The 21,305-nt window shown below is 40.9% G+C and overlaps 1 protein-coding gene across 4 annotated transcripts; it reads left to right on the top strand.

Moving 5' to 3' along the window:
* Nucleotides 1-1,245: 1,245 nt before the first annotated feature.
* Nucleotides 1,246-20,718, top strand: NAA20 (N-alpha-acetyltransferase 20, NatB catalytic subunit). Of its 4 annotated transcripts, none has more exons than XM_014855806.3 (7): nucleotides 1,261-1,398; nucleotides 9,710-9,734; nucleotides 10,286-10,464; nucleotides 12,994-13,060; nucleotides 13,731-13,866; nucleotides 19,601-19,746; nucleotides 20,196-20,718. In XM_014855806.3, the coding sequence occupies exons 3-7, from the start codon at nucleotides 10,402-10,404 to the stop codon at nucleotides 20,279-20,281; spliced, it is 498 nt and encodes a 165-aa protein (XP_014711292.1). In that variant the 5' UTR covers nucleotides 1,261-1,398; nucleotides 9,710-9,734; nucleotides 10,286-10,401; the 3' UTR covers nucleotides 20,282-20,718. The 4 variants fall into 4 exon arrangements, with proteins under 4 accessions (XP_014711276.1, XP_014711292.1, XP_070341610.1 ...); XM_070485509.1 differs by lacking the exon at nucleotides 10,286-10,464 and adding an exon at nucleotides 4,559-4,700 and having other exon boundaries at nucleotides 1,276-1,398; nucleotides 12,970-13,060; XM_014855790.3 differs by lacking the exon at nucleotides 10,286-10,464 and having other exon boundaries at nucleotides 1,246-1,398; nucleotides 12,970-13,060.
* The last annotated feature ends 587 nt before the right edge of the window (nucleotides 20,719-21,305 follow it).

The following is a 21,305-nucleotide window of genomic DNA, read 5'->3' as shown; positions in this document are numbered from 1 at the left end:
CCATGGGGCTACTGAGTGCTGGAAATGTGGCCCAGTGCCACTGACGAATGGAATTTTAACTTTATTTAACTTTAACTAATTTAAGTTTAAATTTGAAAACTGATGCTCTATTCAATTATTTGAAAACTTGGCATGATTGGAAACATTTGGGTATGCATTTTAACCATACTTCTTTTTTCTTTTTGGCGAGGAACATAGTCCCTGAGCTACCATCTGTGCCCATCTTCCTCTATTTGTGTGTGGGTCACGGTCACAGCGTGGCTGACCATGAGTGGTGTAGGTCTCCTGCTGGGAACTGAACCAGGGCGGCAGAGGCAGAGCGGGCCAAACTCAACCACTAGGCCACAGGGCCAGCCACATTAACTATACATTTTTATGTACACATTTTATAAAATCTAAATACAGAACAAGTATTTCTGATGACAATATAACTCCTGGATTGAAATACACTGCAAATGTAAAATACACACAAAATTTCAAAGGCTTAGTACTACAAAAAAAAAAAAAGAATGTAAAAGATTACATTACTATTTTTTCTATTGATTACATATTAAATGATAATAGTTTGGGTATACTGAGTAAAATAAAATATATTATTAAAATTAATTTCACCTTTCTTTTTAATTTTAATTTTTTTGAAGATTGGCACCTGGGCTAACAACTGTTGCCAATCTTCTTTTTTTTTCTGCTTTTTCTCCCCAAATCCCCCCAGTACATAGTTGTATATTTTAGTTGCGGGTCCTTCCAGTTGTGGCATGTGCGAGGCCGCCTCAGCGCGGCATGACGACCGATGCCAAGTCCCCGCCCAGGATCCCAACCGGCGAAACCCCGCGCCACCGAAGCGAAGCGCGCGAACTTAACTGCTCGGTCACCAGCCGGCCATTCTTTTTAAGTTTTTAAACGTGATATGAGAAAATCTGAGATCACCTACGCAGCCGCCAGCACTGGGCCAGGCCGCTCTGGGCCAGGAACCCTCCCGTTCCTCTCCACTTCCTGCCTCATTTACCACGGGGCATCCACCTGGTCCTGAACCCCGCTGTCTGCTGTGGTTTCCTAATCCCAGGCAGCTTTTCGTTCCCTTCCTAGGTGATCCCACAGTCTACTTTCTCTGTCACTCCAACACAGGGGTTTTCAGACCCTGGCGACCCTACAGGAGTGGTCTGGCAATTCCCGACTCACGCCGCCAGAGGGAGCTGCGTCGCTGCCGTGGTTGCCGAGCAACCCGTGGCCCGGAAGCAGTTCCCCGCCCGGCCCCGGGGTAGCCGCGCTCCGGCCGACTTCCGGCGGGGCGGAGACTGGGTCGCGGCAGTCTGGTTTCGGCGGCTGCGGCGGCCGCGGCGGCGCGATGACCACCCTCCGGGCCTTCACGTGCGATGACCTGTTCCGCTTCAACAACATGTGAGTGCGGCGCGCCCTGGGCCGGAGCTCGGGCCGCGGATCTGCAGCCAGGCCGGGCCCGCGCGAGCTACGCCCGCCGGGCCGTCACGGGCGCCTCCCTGGGCGCTCATGGTCTGAGGCCGGCGCCGGGGCGGACGCGCGGACGGCCCTGCTGACCTTGGCCGAGGCGCTCAGGCTTGTCCAGCAGTCCCGCGTGCTCGTCGGCGCGGGGCAGCGCGGCCGCCTGTCAGGGCGCCGGGCGCGAGGAGCTGGGGAGCGGCCCGAGCCCCCGGCGGGCGGCCGGTCTGCGGCCTGCGGGCCCGGGACAGCACGGGACTCGGCTGTGTCCTCTATGTGGTGGACTCTCCAGGCTAGGGCCGCGGGCGTGGTTGCGAGGTCAGGAGCTAGTCGCTCGGCCTTTGGGGAGCTTGGGCGGGTGGTGCTGGTTGGCTGTGCGCGCGAAGCGGCGTGGCGCTCGGGGCCCCCGCGGCGCCTCGTCCCGCGGGGCGACCCTTCCTCCCGGGGCGCGCCCAGCCCGGACGGCTTTTCTGTGTTGTGTAGTTGGGGCAGGGGGCACGTGCTGGTGGAGGCCCACCGCGTGTGGTTTCTTTCAACCCGACTTAAGTTGGGTGACTTGCAGGTACCACCCCCCTCCTTTTTTTAAGAAAACCTTTTATCACGGAAATTTCTGAACATTTAGGAAGTTGGCCATAGTTTTGCCGTGAACAGCCGCAGACGCGTCAGCTCGGTTCTGCAGTTAACATTTTGCTACTTTGGCTTCATCCGTTTCCTTCCTCCCTCCCGCACCCGCTTTTAGAGACAGCGGGGCAGTATGTGAAAAAAAGGACCGGGTGGTTCAGATTCGAGTGTCAGGAGGAGGGAAAGAACTTGAGATGAGGTGACTAGAAACATTTCAAAGAGGGGAGGAGCGGTGAAGGATGGATGAAGTGTCGACAGTGACAGGAAAGGAAGTTCTGGAGAAGGACGCAGCTGTGGAGGGGGACAGCTTGAGGTGCGGCCGCACCCCCGGAGACGAGCAGTAGCTTTCTGTGACGGAGCAGTCAGAGAAAGTGGTGACGCTGGACGTTTGCTCCCCTTTGACGCGTTTAGACTTGATCCTGTGGGAAGAATTCCCTCTGGGGCCTCCCAGTCGAAGCGGCGTGACTGAGGCGACCTGCACGGGGCTCTCACCGTGCCCAGCGCTGGCACTGTGGTAACCCGTTTAATCCACGCGGTTCTGTGAGGTGGATGCTCTCATTATTCGCATTGTATATAGGAGTGAACTAGGGTGCCGAGAGCTCGAGTGGGATGGCCCCGGTGCTAGAGCCGCGGGGTGGGAGTGGGTGAAGCCAGGAATCCAGTCCAAGGGGTTGGCCCTGGAGCACTGACTCCTAGAGGGTGGTCTCCCACCCTGGGGAACGAAATGAAATCCTCATCTGTTTGAGAACCACTGCTCTGGAGCCTGAGCTCTTCACCACGGGCCGTGTGGAGCGGGAGGTGGGTGGAGGAGGTGCACCAGGCAGGGGAGCCATTTGGGAGGTCTTGGCAGTGGCCCAGAGACCATGCCTTGACAAAGGCTTGGCTTTGGGAGGTGCGGGCCAGGGAGCTGCCAGAGTGCCTTGAAGCTTCAAGGACAGCCACAGCAAAGCCTCTTGGAGAATCAGGTTTAACTGAAGATCTAGGAAGGGACCCATAATATTTTATGTAAAAGTGAATAGAGTGGAAGGAAAATAACCATGAACATTTATAATAAAACATTAGATTTCAGAGAGTCATCTAGCTTGTTAAGGCCTTTTCAGAATATGCTGGTGAGGGAACTCCTCTTCCCATTTTCTCCTATTTCTCACTTTGATGAGGGCACCTCAGTAGGGAACTCTGAGAATCACAGGATTAGGGTGTTGCAGTAGGAATTGAAAGAAGCGGTGGTGGGGCCAGCGCGGTGGCGCAGCGGTTGAGTTCGCACGTTTCGCTTCGGCGGCCCAGGGTTCGCCTGTTCAGATCCCGGGTGTGGACATGGCACCGCTTGGCAAAAGCCATGCTCTGGTAGGCATCCCACGTATAAAGTAGGGGAAGATGGGCATGGACATTAGCTCAGGGCCAGTCTTAGCAAAAAGAGGAGGATTGGCAGTAGTTAGCTCAGGGCTAATCTTCCTTAAAAAAATGCAGTGGATGTAGAAATATTGCGGTGAATTTAACAAATATTTTATTTACCTTGGGAAAATATCTGCAGGCCTACTATGTACCACTCTTGGAAACACAGCAGTGAACAAATCAGAAAAAAAAACTTTATAGAATTTACATTTTAGAGGGAAAAACAAGAAAATAGAACATTTAGAACTTAGTGTTGAGCACAAAAGAAAAAATGAAAACAGGAAAGGGAAATAGGAAGTGAGTGAGAATTCAGCTTTAGGTAGGTATTCAGGGAAGGTGTCACTGAAGACAGACCCAGGGGAGGTGAGGGAGTGGGTCATGTGGGTTTTGGGGTCGGGGAACGTCCAGGCAGAGATCCCTTTCAGACAGGAGGAGGAGGCCAGTGTTGCTGGAACAGAGGGAGCGATGGTATGAGGAGACGAGGTCAGAGTCAAAGGGCTAGATCCTGAAGAGGCCATCACAAGACTTGGGCTTCTCTGCCGAGTGTACTGAAATACCCAGGGGGAGAAGTCAGGCACCATCTGGGCATGGAGTTCTCTAGTTTAGGTCTGGGCTAAAGATAGAAATTTGGGGGTCAACACTGTGTAGATGGTGCTAAAGCCAGGAGACATCAGTGATGACCAGGAGACATCAGCTAGGTGACATCAGTGATGAAGTGAGTGTAGACAGAAAAAAAGAGGCTCCAGGATGGTGCCCTTGGGCATCCACTGTTAGAGTAAAGGAAACCTAGGGCCCATTGAGGTGGGAGGAAAACCTGATGGTGGGGTCTCAGAAGCAGAGGGAGTGGGGAACTAATGTCAAGAGCTGCTGATGGCTAAGTCTACAGCATATCTGTACATTTCTCGCAGGAGAGCGAGAATTGCAGAAGCAGGGTCCTGGGTGGTGAGAGGTGTTGGGATCTGCTCACCAGAACTCCAGGCCTGGTTACAGAAGAGCCAGTAGAGTATGGGTGCGGATGCTTGTAGGTGGGTTTCTGTGGTGGGACCTGGTGAAGCTTTCTTCTTACTGTCGTCTTTTCTTTGTGAAATAGGAAGCAGCTGAGATGGAGAAGGGGGGTGGCCTGTTGGAGAGTTGACGTGAGATGAGAGGATATAAAATAGTCATTGTATCAGAGCTGTGCTTCTCCAGATGTGGACTGGGGCTCTTCAAGATTGTTTTGGGGGTTCTGCAAGGTCAGATTTTCATGATAATACTAAGATGGTTTTTTGCCTTTTCTGCTCTCCTCCTCTCACAAGGGCATGGTGGAGTTTTCCAGATAGGTGATCCTGTAACAGCAAGCATAACAGACACAGATATGAGAATCCAACTGTCTTCTATTAATCTAGACATTAAAAACATCTGTGAAATTGTTAAAACAATGCCATTCTTGTCATTAAGTTTTTTTTGTTTTAGAAAATAGTGATTTTTTTGGTAAAAAAAAGTTATTCATGCGAAATGGGTGAAGGTGATCAAAAGGTACAAACTTCTAGTTATAAAATTAGTAAGTAACAGGGATGTGATGTACAGCATGGTGACTGATCATGCACTGCATAATGATGTTTTGGTCAATGATGGACTGTATAAGATTATAATGGAGCTGAAAAATTCCTATTGCCTAGTGACATCATGACCATGATAACGTAGTGCAGTGCTTTACTTACATGTTTGTGATGGTGCTGTGTAAACAGATCTATTGCGCTGCCTGTTGTATAAAAGTATAGCACATACAATTAGGCACAGTCCATAATACTTGATAATGGTAATAAGAGACTATATACATATTGGTATATGTATTTACTATACTAAACTTTTTGTCATTATTTTAGAGTGTACTCTTTCTACTTAAAAAAATTAGTTTACTGTAAATCAGCTGAATCGTACTGTAAATCAGTATCCTCTCTTAATGCCAGTAGCAGCCTCATACATCTTGTGTTTGCTGCATCTCTTGATTGCATCATTTTCTCTTGTGCTTGATTTAATCTCATTGTTTTGTTCATCATGGCCCCTAAGCATACAGAATCCACTGCTAATGTTGCCACTATGAGGACCATCAAGTAATTGACTAGAAATGAAATTAAAAGTGATTAAGGATGATGAAGGTGGGAAATCAGTGATGGCTGTTCCTCACCAGTCAGGGATGTCCCACTCCACCATAGCTGTGATCTTGAAGGACAAGAACAGAGTGACAGAAGCTTTTGGGATGTGCTTCCTTGAAGGTAGTGAGATTAACAAAAATTCGAGAAGGGCCTATATCAGACATGGAGAAACTTCTAATAATGTGGATTGCAGATCAGACACAGAAGTGTGTTCCTCTCGGTACCGTGACAATCACAGCCAAAGCAAAAACTTTGTGATGTTGAAAGAAAAGGCTGGATCTGACTACGATGTTGAATTTCCTGCTAGCTCTGCGTCTTTTAAATGATTGAAGAATCGTATTCATTACATAATGTGAAAGTGAGTAGTGAGTCTGCTAGTTGCCGGTGTGAAGGCAGCTGAAGAATTTTTAGAAACTCTAGATAATCTGATTGTGGAGGAAAATTACTTGCCAGAGCAAATTTCAATATGGATGAAAGCTCCCTATTCTGGAAATGGATGCCTGAAAGGACTTTCATCCATAAGGAGGCCAAGTTAATGCCAGATTTCAAGGCTTCTAAGGACAGGATAACAGTCTTACTTGGGGCAATGTTGCAGGCTACAGATCCTTTGAAATCCTTTGTGATCTGACACAGTGAGAACCCCAGGGCCTTCAAGAATATCAGTAAGCACACACAGCCAGTGTACTACAGGAGCAATAAGATGTTATGGATGACCCAGCTCCTCTTTCAAGATGCCCTCCTGAATTGCTATGCCAACAAAATGAAGAAGTACTGTTTGGAGAATAACGTACCTTTCAAGATTTTGCTTATTGGTAATAATGCTCCTGGACATCCTCCTTTTATTGATGGTCTTCATCCCAGTATCAAAGGGTTGTTTCTCCCTCCGAACACCACTTCTTTGATCCAACCAGTGCATCAAGGAGCTTTTAAGGCCTACTCCCTGAGGACCTTTCCTTAGGCTATTGCTGCAACTGAGGAAGACAAGACACTGAGAAGACACGGATGCAATTCTGGAAGGATTACAACATCTCTGACTGCATCAAGAACCTTGCTTGGGATGGGGTAATGTCACCAAGGAGTGTATGAGTGGCATCTGGAAGAAGACACTCAAGAGGTTCGTCCATGACTTGGAAGATTTGCCAAGGATGAGGAGCTTGCAAAAATCAACGAGGCTGTGGTTGACATGACAAACAGAATTAACCTGGATGTGGCTGAGGATGACACTGAGGAGCTCCTAGAGGTGGTTCCTGAGGAATCGACTAATAAGTTGTCAGAACTGGAACAGGAACGCATAGCTGAAGAAGAGGCAAGAGAAAAGGAAACTGCAGGAGAGAAAGAAGAACCCCCAAGAAAATTCACAGTGAAGGGTTTCACAGAAGCTTTTGCAGACCTCAACAAACTCCTTAAAAAGTTTGAAAATATGGACCCCAACACTGAAAGATTTTCATTAATAGAGAGGAATGTTCATGGTGCATTATCTGCTTACAGGCAAATCTGTCATGAAAAAAAGAAACAAACCAAGCAAACCACCGTGGACATATTTCTGAAAAAAGTGACACTTCAAGAAGAGCCTCAGGCAGGTCCTTCAGGTGAAATTCCAGAAGAAGGCATTGTTATCATAGGAGATCAGCTCAACGTGTGTTCTTGCCCCTGAAAACCTTCCAGTGGGACAAGATGTGGAGATGGAAGACAGTGATATTGATGATCCTGACCCTATGTAGGCCTAGGCTAATGTGTGTATTTGGGTCTTAATTTTTAATAAAAAAGTGTAAAGTAAAAAATAAAAAGTAGAAAAAAGCTTATAGAAAAAAGGATATAAAGAAGAAAAATATTTTTGTACAGCTGTACAATGTGTGTTTTAAGCTAAGTGTTATTACAAAAGAGTCAGTTTAAAAAAATTAAAATGTTTATAAAGTAAAAAGTTACAGTAAACTAAGGTTAATTTATTGTTGAAGAAACATATTTTTTATAAATTTAGTGTATCCTAAGTGTACAGTGTTTGTCAAGTCTGCAGCAGTGTACAGTAACGTCCTAGGCCTTCACATTCACTCGCCGACTCACCCAGTGCAACTTCCAGTCCTGCAAGCTCCATTCATGGTCAGTGCCCTTTACAAGTGTACCATTTTTTATCTTTTTATACCATATTTTTACGTTTTATATATTTAGATAACACAAATACTTACCCTTGTGTTACAGTTGCCTACAGTATTCTGTTCAGTAACATGCTATACAGGTTTGCAGCCTAAGAGCAATAGGCTATAACATATAGTCCAGGTATGCAGTAGGCTATACCATCTGGGTTTGTGTAAGTATACTCTATTATGTTAGCACAATGATGAAATTGTCCAACGATGAATTTCTTCGTCATTAAGCAATGTGTGAGTATAGTTAATAATGTTGTATTACATATTTGAAAGTTGCTAAGAGAGTAGATGTTAATATTTCTTACCGCAAGAAAAAAAATTTTGTAACTCTGTGGTGAAGGATGTGAACTAGACTTATAGTGGTGATCATTTTGCAATATATACATGTCAAATCCTGTTGTATACCTGAAACTAATAGAATGTTATATGTCAATTATATATCAATTAAAGAAAAGTTATTGACATGTAATCGATTTATTTTTAAATGAATGAATGTTCTAAAATTTTAGATATCAGTAGAAATAATCCATATAAATAGCAGTTCTTTGGGGTGCTCAATAATTTTTGAGTGTAAAGGGGTTCTGAAACCAAAAAGTTTGAGAAATGCTGGATTGGAGAAATGTAATATGACTGTCAGGCGTTAAGGGTCCCAAAGAAGCATCTGACTGGATATGCAAGAGGAAGAGTTGAAGATGTAGTAGTCCCCCCTTAGTTACAGTTTTGCTTTCTGCCATTTCAGTTAGCCATGGTAAGCTGCGGTCTGGAAATATTAAATGGAAAATTCCAGAAATAAACAATTCATAAGTTTGAAATTGTGTGCCATTCTGAGTAGCATGATGGAATCTTATGCCGTCCTGCTCCGTCATGGCCCGCATGTGAATCATCCCTTTGTCCAGCATATCCAGGCTGTATACACCACCCGCCCGTTAGTCATTTAGTAGCTGTCTCAGTTAACAGATTGACTGTCATGGTGTTGCAGTGCTTGTGTTCAAGTAACCCTCATTTTACTTAATAATGGCTCCAAAGTGCAAGGGTAGTGAGGCTGGCAATTCAGATATGCCAAAGAGTTGTTGTTGTTAATCTCTTACTGTGCCTAATTTGTAAATTAAACTTTATCATAGGTATGTACATATAGGAAAAAACATAGTATATATAGGGTTCGGTGCTATCTGTGGTTTCAGGCATCCACTGGGGATCTTGGAACATATCCCCTGCAGATAAGGGGAGGCTACTGTAGCTGGTTTTAAGCCTGTCAAAATAGTGGTTCCATTAATTGAATAGGAAAGTGAGGGGCAGAGCTCTTTCTTTGTAGATGGACGCAGAGGTGCATTTTAAGAAATAAATGCTGACTCAGGAGTGTTGTGATCAGACGCTGGTGAGGCAGGCGCTCAGCAGCACCAGAGCCACATCTGGTAGGCTTCTTCTGAGATTGCAGAATTGAAAGTATATATTGGGGATAGTGGGGAAGGGGAGGTGGGAATGTAGAAGAAGAGTGGGGAGCAGAAACTGTGGTGAGAGAGTCCCCATATAGACGGTGGAATGAAGGAGAAAGGAGGAATTGTTAGGGAAGGCCTAGAGACAGGCAGGGAGGACCCTTGTCAGATGCTGCAGTGGGCTAGTTTTACCTCTGTCTGTGTGATTTACATGCCTAGTTGGTCCCCAGCTCCATTAACAATTGATTGCCATTTAGAGAATGGAAGATTTTGTTCCATAAGATTTGCTAACTATAAAGTAATTTGTAAAACAGCAGCAGTCAAATGAAAATGTATACATATCTTTATAGTGGGTGTGACGGCTCAGTATGGCCGTTAGGTAGTTTAAATCATCTTCCTTAGCCCTAAAGTTGGTTTTAAAGTTGTGGATGTAGCACATTTTTTCCTTATGCATACTAGTTTTAATGGGCTTATTTAAACTGGTTTTGTAAACACTGCTTACTGTTGCTATTTCTCTTGTTTCTTTCAGTAACTTGGATCCACTTACAGAAACTGTATCCTTTTTTAAAAAAGTTAAATGAGGGGGCCAGCCCCATGGCCAAGTGGTTAAGTTTGCACGCTCCACTTCAGCGGCCCAGGGTTTTGCCGGTTTGGATCCTAGGCGTGGACATGGCACTGCTCATCAAGCCATGCTGAGGTGGCGTCCCACATGCCACAACTAGAAGGACCCACAACTGTATTTACACAACTATGTACCGGGGGGCTTTGGGGAGAAAAAAGAAAAATAAAATTAAAAAAAAAAGTTAAATGAAGTCTTACTAAGAGTAAGGCAAATGGACAAACAAAAGGAAAAAGACAAGTGTTGAAAAACTTTAAAACTTGTAGGTCAGGAAACATCATTAGCAACATTGAAAGCAATTAAAAAAAAATGGGAACAAAAATTGTCTTAAAACTGCCTAACAAGCTGCTAATATAATGGTCTCATATAAAGCTATCACAATACCCCTCCCCTGCCATCTTTGCCCCTCTGTAGTGAGTATAGCTGCATACAACAAAAAGCAGTGACTTCAGCAAAATGGGTTGTTTCTGTCTGATGTGAACGAAGTTTGGAGATGATGAGGAGTCCAGGGCAGGTGGTGGTTCCATGAAGTCACCAGCGAACAGGCTCTGCACTTGAACCACTCTACCATTCCCTGGGTGGCCTTGGCCTTCCTGTCCTAGATGGCTGTCAGAGCAAATGGCATCACGTCCATGTTCCCGGCAGGAGGATCAACAGAGGGGAAGGTGAGAGTGTCCTTCCCTTTCAGGGTACCTTTGGGAAGTACCCTGCAGCCCTTCTGTATCTCACTGACCAGCACCTGTCCTGTGCCACACTTACCTAGCTATAATGGAGTCTGGGAGTGTGCCTAGCTTTAAACTGGGGCCTGTTACTAAAGGGAAGAAAGGATTTTGGGTAACAATTAACAATATCATGCCCCCAATAGGCAGAGATGTGTGAAGTTAGGGTGTTTTGGGTTATTTGCGCTAAGAGGCAACCCCCCACGTTCTCAGTGGCTTAAAACACAAAGTTGGATTTCTGGGTTATGTTCCATGTCCATTGCAGGTGAATAGGAGGGTAATATTAACTGATAATTTAATAAAAGAGGGCATATAGGAAGCTAATGAACATAAGAGTTGTCTCACTAATCAAAAGACTTGTGAATTAAAACCAAAATGAGATGCCATGTTTTACAATATCAAATTATAAAGGGTTAAACAAACATGATAAAACTCAGTGCTTATGAGGGTGAGGTGAGAGAAGCATTTCGTGAATTGCTAGTGACAGTATCAACTGCTGTATTCCTTCTGGAAGGTAGTTTGTTAATACAATGCTTAGTAATTCCATTTCCTAGAAGCTGAAAATAATACATAGTGGCAATTATGTCTAGAGGAAATTATGTCAGGGGTTGGCAAACTTGGATCCACTGCCCCTTTGTGTAAATAAAGTGTTACTGGGACATGGCCATGCTGAATAATTTTCATATTGTCTTTGGCTTTGTCCGTGGCTTTCACAGTTTAAGTAGTTGCAACAGAGAACATCGCAAAGCCTAGAATATTTGCTATCTGGCCCTTTACAGAAAATGTCTGTTAACCCCTGAGTTATGTCATTACAAGAATGTTTATTGCAAAATTATAATATAAAAAAATTAGGAATAACATTCACACATAATATGGAAATGGTTTAATAAATTATGCTGTATTCATGAAGGATTTTAAAAAGTTTTTTTAGAAACTGGAAATAACCCAGATGTCCATTGTCAGGAGACAGGACATTTAAATTGTCTATTTACACAATGGAATAGTATACAGCAGTAAAAATTAACTATAGGTACAGGAAACAGGGCTACATATCAGAAACAAAGTTGAGTGGAAAAAGCAAAAAATCTCTGAAGTTTTCATTTGTATTTTAAAAATCATGACTGATTAAAGGCCTCTTGATGTTAAAAGTTAAAGAATTTTGAATGACACAAAAATTTTCACTGTATAATCAGGGAAAATATTAGGATGCAAATCAGTTTATATGGTATGCTTCCAGTTACACTTAAAATTTATGGTAAAAGTCCCCAAATCCAGGTCAGGCTATATTTGAAAGTAACCTGCCAGGTCTTATTGATCAGTGAACTGGTGTCTGGGGCTCCTCCATTAGCCAGAGGAGACACAGTTACATTGTCAGTGGCTGGATGGCAGGAAGACTGGCTGTCCTGCCACGTTAAGGGTTATGTTTGAAGAGTAATCAAAAAATGGCTGTCCTTCAGAGGAGAATTTAAAGAATTTACAGCTGAACAGGTTTTACAGGAATTTTATGGGGTTTTTTGCTGAGGAAGATTAGCCCTGAGCTAACATCTGTGCCAGTCTTCCTCCACTTTATATGTGGGTTACTGCCACAGCATGGCTGACGAGTGGTGGAGGTCTGTGCCTGGGATCTGAACCCACAAACTCTGGCTGGTGAAGTGCAGTGTGCCGAACTATGCTACAGGGCCGGCCCCCAGGAATTTTTTTTTTTTGTATATGATTGATAGTGTCCCCTCATAGAATTGCGTCATCAGGCTTACATGTACTAAGAAGAAATATAGGAATGAGTCGAGTTCATGTCAGTAAGGACACCCAGGGTTAAAGAGTTAAGTAATGAGCAAATGATTCAGGCATTCACTCTTAAGTCAGCCTTTATTTGCTTTACTAGAAATGGAGAATTTGAATCAGTGGAGGGGAAAAACTGGGTAATTAAGTTGCCTCTGGAGCTACTTAAGTTTTAAAGTTATTTTCAAAGTCTCATAGCTGAAGCTATAGTAGGAACTGGACATTAATTTTCCAGTACACTTATGGGAAAATGAAAGTCTTGAGCATCTACTGTGTGCCAGGCACCAGGGATGGAACGCACATGATGTTCATATTCTGAGGGGACACAGTGAACATTGAGACTCTCAGGTGATGGCCGTGCTGTGCCCAGATCGAGAGTCAATGTGATCAGGAGGGAAACAGACTATACGAGAAATCTGAGTCCTGGTTCTCCACCATGTGTTAGATGGTGCCATCTCCATTCATGTTTGAGGTTGTATGTGCAGGCAATTTTGTTAAAAATTAGTGCTGACCTAAGTATTTTATATAATGACAGGATATAGAAATCACAGATAGAGAGAGCTGGGGATAAAGTAAAAATAGAGTTTTTAAAGGAAACTTTCATCAAAAGATCCCTTTTATGAAGAACTTTTTACTGTCCATTACTTTTCACACACCTTAACAAGACTCTAGTATGGGATTCCTTTTTATTTACAGTACCTCGCCCACTGGCCAGAGTATTTCATCGTTGCAGAGGCACCTGGCGGAGAGTTAATGGGTTATAGTAAGTATGATACTGCTAGTACTATTTTGGATACGTAATTAAGATTTTAATATAGGTTTCACCTGATTGTTTTAGACATTACAGAATTGGAAGTATAATGATGATGCCTACAATTTTATTTCCTTTTCGACCATTTGACAACTCACTGATGCCTTCTGTGGTTTAGGCATTGTGCTAGGCCCAGGGGATACAGCAGTGAACCAGATAGACATAGTCTCAGTCTTCTTTGATCTTTCATTCTGTATTTACATTAAATTTCTGCATGATTTATTTGGTCCATAATGCAAGGATTGTAGCATCTTCATTGAATTATTAGCATTACTAACAAAAATTTGAGCTGTAGATTGTGTATTTATGTGTACATAAACACATACCCTCATGAAATGTAAATATTTTGAAAATACATATTCTGGTTCTGTGTTCAAAATTAGTTTCAGTATATCATTCCTTTTTTAAAAACTTTCTAATTCTGATTATACAACAGATTTAGCTTAACATTTACAAGTGAAATTCCAATAAAAGCACTAATAACCATTAGCTGGATGGCTTTAAGTAGTACTTAAAAATTAAAACTTTATTAGTTTTTTTGTAATAAAAACGTATCAAACTAAGTCTACATTTATGTGTAAATCCATGTGTTTAATTATTGAATGCAATCTTTTGTTGGCAGTTATGGGTAAAGCAGAAGGCTCAGTGGCTAGGGAAGAATGGCACGGGCATGTCACAGCTCTGTCTGTTGCCCCAGAATTTCGACGCCTTGGTTTGGCTGCTAAACTTATGGAGTTGTTAGAGGAGATTTCAGAAAGGTGAGATTCATGCTTTTCAAATAATTTATGAGCCCTGACCATTTGATTTTTCTTTTGGTGAAAATTTATAAGATTTTCTTTGCTTCAGTCTGAATATCTATCATGCTTTACAGTTTACAGGAATTTCATTTTCAGCCTCTAGTAGTCCTCACAACAATTGTCACATATTCAGAGTGGTATTATTGTCCCTATTTTACCACTGAGGAAATTTGAGGTTCAAAGTGAGTGACCTGCCATAGGCTTATAAGCTGGGTTATTGGTGGAATCAAAGACCTTAAGGTTTCTTTAGTGTTCTTGCCACTATAGATGTCCCCAAATTCTCTGTAGACATTGCTCTTGGCATCTCAGTAATTTTTTCACATTGCCCCTAGGCCAAAAGAAAACAGTTTAATCTTTAGCAGTTATGTCCTAACTGCTTGATAAATATTTATGGCCTAACAACCTAGTAGCTATTTGGAAAAAAAATAAACAAATTGAAAGAAAAAATATTTTTATTTCATTGTTAAATAACTGGTTACCTATTAATGAGATGTGTGCACTGTTGGGCATTGCATGGCTTCTCAAACCTTGGAAACATATTCGAAGCAACTACCTGCATTCCTGTTTCACACTGATTTTCGTGTGGTACTGGGTTTTTTAAATTACCTAAACTGTCAAAAACCTGGCTTCATAAAGATATTATGTCATCAGAAGGAATGTAGCATGATGTAATGTTGCATTTGTTGCATTACATCAAACTAGTAATTTGCCAGTGTCTGAAATGTAAAGTTTGTCAGTGTTTTCCCCAGACATTTGAAATATCCTACAGCACCTCTGAGTTTGGGGCACCTTGGTGCATAGTTTGGGAGCTGCCAGAATTACGGCATTTTTAAAAAAAGACGAGTTGTATATATCATTATGTGAGATAAAGGTAATATAGTAGTTGAGAGAAGACTCCTCCTGCCAGCTCCCATTTTAGAAGAGATAAGAGATGTGTGTATAAGTTTAACCAGTTGTCAAGCTGCCAGTTTTTTCTCTAAATGCCTAGAAGTAAGTAGGAAAGGGAATAGCGGCTGGGAAGGGCTCTTGAGGCTTTCCACTTCATTAGTGGATTTAATAAAAATAAGTTTTAAACAAGTAACCATGGCCTGAAAATGATCTGAGACAAGGTAGGGGCAAGAGGAACTTGAGTTTATTCAGAAAAAGGAGGAAATAGTGTTAGCTGAAAAAGAAGTCAACTCTAGTCTTTAAGAATTTAAAAAATTCTCCTTAGACTAAGTAAGGAAGGGGAGAAATTTTTAAAGCAAGATTATATATAGTTTATACATATTTGTGAAGGCATATCTTGTTGAAAAAAAGTATTGGGCGTTATTATATAGTGGTTGGGGAGTTAGGAAATGAGTTCTAATTAGCTACGATCTTGCATATATGATTTAACGTATTTATAAGATAGATTTTCTATCTCTTGGAGTAGAAAACCACTAAGCTCCCTTCCCTTCCAGTTTCTTCATTACTTTAGACTAGTTGCTAAGATTTAAGTGATCTTTATTTGTATGGGTGTGTGTGTACCTATATACATACATACATATATATACATGTATTTTTAAATGTATACATTAAAAATAGAAACAGTATATAATTTTCAAACAAAGAAGTAGAGGAAAAAATGAAATGATAAAAATCCATTAAAAGAAGAGAAGAGAGAGAAAGGAAACTAAAGTGGCAAAACAAATAAGCATGAAATAAGATGGTAGTTATGAATCCAAATATTATCAGTAATTACAACAATAAATGTTAATGGAGTAATGACACTAGTTAAAAGACAAAGACTTGAGGACATTATGCTAAGTGAAATAAGTCCGTCACAGAAAGACAAATACTGCATGATTCCACTTATATGAGAGATCTAAAATAGTTAAATTCATAGACTCAGAGAGTGAATGGTGGTGGCCAGGTGCTGGGGAGAGGGGAAGATGGGGAGTTAGTAATCAGCAGGCATAAAGTTTCAGTTAAGCAAGATGAATAAGCTCTAGGGTCTGCTGTACAACATTGTACCTACAGTCAACAATAATATACATTTAAAGTTTATTAAGATCTCATGTTAAGTGTTCTTATGACAGTAAAATAAAATTGAAAAAAAGGGACAAAGACTGTCAGAACTGTATGCTCTTTATAGGAAATAAGTGAAAATATTAAAGTACAGAAAGATTGAAAGTAAAAAAATTTTTTAAGTTACGTAAATTCTAACCAAAAGTTAGTTCTAACCAAAAGTTAGTTCTAACCAAAAGTTGGTATACTTAACAGTAGTCACATTATAGTTCAATAATTACCAGAGTAAATTACAGTAATCAGTAATACAGTAATACAGTAAAACAATATGCAGTGATTGCATATTGCATATTGATTGCATATTGATCAGATTTAATTCATCAGGAAGATGTAATAATTAAACATTTGTATATTGATAAGATTTAATTCATCAGGAAGATGTAATAATTAAAAATTTTATGTACCCAGTGACGTAGGTTCAAAGTAAAAATGCAGCAAGTGAAAGAACTACAAGAAGAAATAGACAAATCAGCATCATAATGGGAGGTTTGAACATGTTCCTTTCTAATTGATAAAACAAAAATTGAACAGAGGTCAACAAACTTTCTGGGCCAGATAGTAAATATTTAGGCTTTGTGGGCTCCCTAAAGTCTCTATTGCATATTCTTTTTATTTTAAAAACCCTTTAAAATTGTGAAAAACCATTCTTAGCTTGAGAGCAGTAAAAAAAATAGGTTGCAAGTTGACCCTTGCCTTAAAGAATTTCAGTCAGTAGCCAAAAATCTTTCCACAGGAAAAGCTGTGGCTTCTCTGGCAATTTTACCAACTATTTAAGAAATAATGACTATAAGCTCACTTTCACACAAACAAAGAGGGAACATTCATCCTGTTTTTTAAGGCTAGGATAACCTTGATAACTAAATCTGACAAGAAATATGAGAATGGAAAATCTCTCATTGTAGATGCAAAAATCCCAGAAAAATCTTAGCAAAATAGATTCAGCAATTCATAAAAAGCATGATATATCAGGGCAAGCTTGTTTTAACATTAGAAAATCTGTAAATGTATTCTACCACATTAATAGACTTTAAAAGAGAAAACTATTACCTCAGTAAATGCAGAAAATGCTTCGATAAGATCCAATGTTCATTCTTGATAAAAACTGTTAGCAAACTAGGAAGTAGGAGGGGGAGAGCTTCCTTAACCTGAAAAAATATCTACAAAAACCTGCAGTAAATATTTGCAGGGATACATTGAATACCTTCCCTTTGAAATCTGGGACAAGACAAGGATGCCTACTTCAGCCCCTCTACTGGAAATCCTAGACAGCACAGTAAAGCAAGAAAAATAAAAGATACAAGGTTTGAGAAGAAACAACACTACTATTTTGCACAGTTAAGGTTGTACACAAATAGAAAACCCATAAGAATCTAAAAATAAATGTTTAGACTTGATAAAAGCTAAAGTTGTTGGATATAAAGTCAGTATAAAATTCAACTGCACTTCTATACAAAGAGTAAAATTTAGAAAAAGATGCTGTTTGCATTGGAATCTGAATACATTAAGGCCTTACGAAAAATCTAACGAAAGCTGTGCAAGACCTCTGAAGTTTATAAAATTTTATTGAGAGACGTTAAAGATGACCTAAGTGGAGAGAAAAACTACCTCTGTGGCATATAGGACTTGATGTAGTAAACCGGTAATTGATCCAAAGAACCAATGTAATTGCAGTAAAAATCTCAAGTATTTTTGGTGGGACTTGAGTTGATTCTGAAACTTACAGGGGAATCAAGAGAGACAAGATATTCTTGAACAACAAAATGAGTGGATTTGCCCCTCCAGATACCAAGCTGTAGCGAGTAAAACTGTGTGTGAGTGCTGGAGTCGTTGTCTAGACCAGTGGAACAGAATTTGAGAAGCAGACCCAGGAATACATGGATTTGACACATCTCAGAGGAGGCAACTGCAGATCAGTGGGGAAAGGATACACTTTGGTAAAGGTGGTAGCACAGTTGGACATCCATATGGGAGAAGTTTTTTCCCACATTACTATCTACCATATACATCAATTCCAGATTTATTAAAAACCTAGTTGTGAAAGCAAAACTAAAAAGACCTTCTAATATAGGAAGTGTCTCCGTGACCTCAGGGTAGAAAAGAACTTTGTAAACAAGCCATAAAAAGTACTAACTGTAAAGGAAAGCTTCATATATTCAACTTCATTGAAGTGAAGTAACTTTCTTCATCAAAAGATACAGAAGAATAATGACAAGACAAGCCACAGATTTGGAAAAAAGGTTTGCAGCCTCCTTTACACAATGTTGAATATCCAGAATACGTAGAGAACTTACAGCTCGGGGGAGAAAAAGCATGTAAAAGACCAATAAGGACTACAGAATGAGAAATCTAAATGGCCAGCAAAAATATTTTCAGCCTCGTTAGTAATCTGAAATGCCATTAAAATTACCCTCAGATACCACTAGACTATAAGATTTTCAAAAATAAAAATGTCTGATGCACCAAGTCCCAAGACTGTGGGAGTATAATAAGGTGGAACAAGCAGGTTGGGCAACAGGCGTTAGCTAATAAAGTTGAAGATGTGCATACCCCTGTGAGCCAGTGATGACACTCCTAGCTGTAGACCTTAGATATTGTCCCATGAAACACGGAAAGATTTATAGCAGCGTGGTTTGTAGCAGTAAAAACCAGAAATGTTTATGTGGAGGGCTGCGGACAGCTTGTAGCACATCCATACAGTGGAGCGCTAAACAAAGTGAAGGGAACAAGCTCCTGCGACACCAAGGCTGACTGGCACAGTACTAAGAGGCAGGTCACTAAAGGCTGTATACAGGATGACTCCATGTATGTAACGTTCATAAACAGGAGAAGCTAAACTATAAGAGGTTGTAAATCTACAGCAAAAAGCAAGGAGCTAATGATCACAAGAGTTGAAATGTGGAAACCTCTGGGTAAGGGAGGGGCTGTCACTGACCAGAGGGACCTGAGGGCTTCAGGGCTGTGACAGATATCCTGTAGCTACACCTGGGCCATAGCCACACTGGTGCTCGCTTCAAAATCTTTAATTTGTGCATATGGGTGAAAATATTGCATGACCAGTTGGTGAAATGAGTATATCAATTACTATGATATTAAAAAAAACTATTTTTTTTAAGCCAGGTAGCAGAATTGGGGGAAAAAAAAATGCCTGCCTTTTTTTCTTTTTCTTCTTTGTTTTGGTGAGGAAGATTGGCCCTGAGCTAACATCTGTGCCAGTATTCCTCTACTTTATGTGTGGATCGCTGCCACAGCATGCTTTGATGAGCAGTGTGTAGGTCCACCCCCAGCATCTGAACCCATGAACCCCCCGCTGCTGAAGCGGAGCATGCAAACTTAACTGCTATGCCACCGGGCCAGCCCCACAAATGCTTTTATTTATTTATTTATTTTTTAAGAAAACAAGTATTGTAGGTTTTGAAATATTAGCATGCAAACAGAAAGTTGTCTTTCTGTACTGCAAAAGAATAGCCGTAACTCCTCAGCAATAAAAAGATTATGATGTAATCAGCTGCAAGGTCCTCTTTTAACCATTCGATGAATAGTCATCAAAGCAAAGTAAAAACAAGTGTTGTTTTTAAAAATATGTATCATTTGTATTCTAGGATTTCCAACATTCTAACATTTTCCTTTTTTTTCTTTTTAATTACAGGAAGGGTGGATTTTTTGTTGATCTCTTTGTAAGAGTCTCTAACCAAGTGGCAGTCAACATGTACAAACAGCTGGGCTACAGCGTGTACAGGACGGTCATAGAGTACTATTCAGCCAGCAATGGGGAGCCTGACGAGGATGCTTATGGTGAGCCCCCTTCTGTGGCAGATCCCCAAGAGGACGCTGAAACACTGACATTCATTCTCCAGACTGGAATTTTCCATTATTTTAATAAATTTAAGAGTCATATTTTTTGGATTTAATTTGAGCTATAATGTTTAACTCTCCTATAACCTGCCTTTATGAATCTACCACTAGTTAACTTATACTAATTAATCAGTGGTTAATTACTGTCAATTGTCATTTTACTAAGATTCTGTCAAAAGGAACTGTATGAAGAGCTGAATCCCAGGTGGGGTTTGGTTAGCATCTGGTGTACTTGTGATTAGGGGTCTCACTAAAGACATTTTTCTTAGAATCTGGTTAAAGTGAGGGTGGGGGACAGAACCTCTTATGGGAACTTTACATATACACTTTAAATTTGATATAAAATGTTTTGCTATTTGGTACTTACATTAAACTTTGTTTCCTAACAGACATGAGGAAAGCCCTTTCCAGGGACACTGAGAAGAAATCCATCATACCATTACCTCATCCTGTGAGGCCCGAAGACATTGAATAACCATGGGCAGTGGTTCTTAGGCCGATGCTCCAGATATTTTATGGACAATATTATTTTCATTGGATGATCTTGGAGCTCTATTAGGAGAAAAGTAATCATTTAGGTCTTAAAGACTTCAAGAAAATGCAGGTTATAAATGTATTTTAAATCTGATTGTTTCCAGTTAGCAATATCATACCTACTAAAGCTGTTCAGTGTAAAAAAGTTCAATCAAAAAGGCAGCTAGGTCAGCAGGAAACATTCCATATCATGGTTCATAATCCTCACTATATGCTAGGGAAGAACCTGGCTCCAGTCTCCTCCTGAATTTTGTGCCTGAGAACCACTGCTGCATAACCGTTTTTTATTTTGTATTGAACTGTTAATTGAAGCTTTAAAAGCATATATGAAATGTATAATCTAAGATGTATAATAAAATGCACCGTTGACTCTCTGAATGTTTTTTGGAAGTTTGTTGGTCATTTACAAAACTAGATCAGGATTGAGAAAGCCTCGTTTAGGGTGTGTTGTTTCTCTTCAATGTGTCGTGTGTACGTAAAGCATTTTTTAAATGCGTACCTGAACTAATCCCTGCCCAGCATGCTGAAGCCGCCTTCCTATCTCATAGTACATTCTTCCAGTGACTGTTTTCATACTTAGTCCCACATCTTGTCTTTGTCTTGTTCCACACACATGACTTTCCTTAAATCTTGCCTTTCAAAATATAAAAAGATGCTGAGGTTTATTTAAAGGGGAAAAAGAACCTAATTCCGAAAGAATTCCTAATTCCTAGATCATAGGCCAACCACGTATGATGTAGTTTTCATCACTTTTGTAACACCTGAAAACATTCAGTGAGTAAAAGAAGTAGCTAAAGAAAAACCTATGGGAATGATTATTACGAAGTTTTTACTTTGGAAAGGACTTACTTGGGTGGAGTTGAGAGTCAGAGAGAAATGAATCCTTTATGCTCTCCCGTGAGAGAATTTCATACATTTCACATTGGCACTTGCCAGAAAGTCTCACTAGTTTACCTTGGGAACAT

The sequence above is a fragment of the Equus asinus genome, chromosome 15 (assembly GCF_041296235.1).
Source record: "Equus asinus isolate D_3611 breed Donkey chromosome 15, EquAss-T2T_v2, whole genome shotgun sequence".
Taxonomy (NCBI): domain Eukaryota; kingdom Metazoa; phylum Chordata; class Mammalia; order Perissodactyla; family Equidae; genus Equus; species Equus asinus.
This window is presented reverse-complemented; position numbering and strand designations above follow the sequence as displayed.

Excerpts from the sequence above, each read along its gene's own strand:
- NAA20 (XM_014855790.3), top strand. The coding sequence starts at position 1,346 with ATGACCACCCTCCGGGCCTTCACGTGCGATGACCTGTTCCGCTTCAAC. Across the intron at positions 9,735-12,969 it reads TGGATCCACTTACAGAAACT|TATGGGATTCCTTTTTATTT; the intron begins GTATCCTTTTTT and ends ACAAGACTCTAG. Across the intron at positions 19,747-20,195 it reads GCCTGACGAGGATGCTTATG|ACATGAGGAAAGCCCTTTCC; the intron begins GTGAGCCCCCTT and ends GTTTCCTAACAG.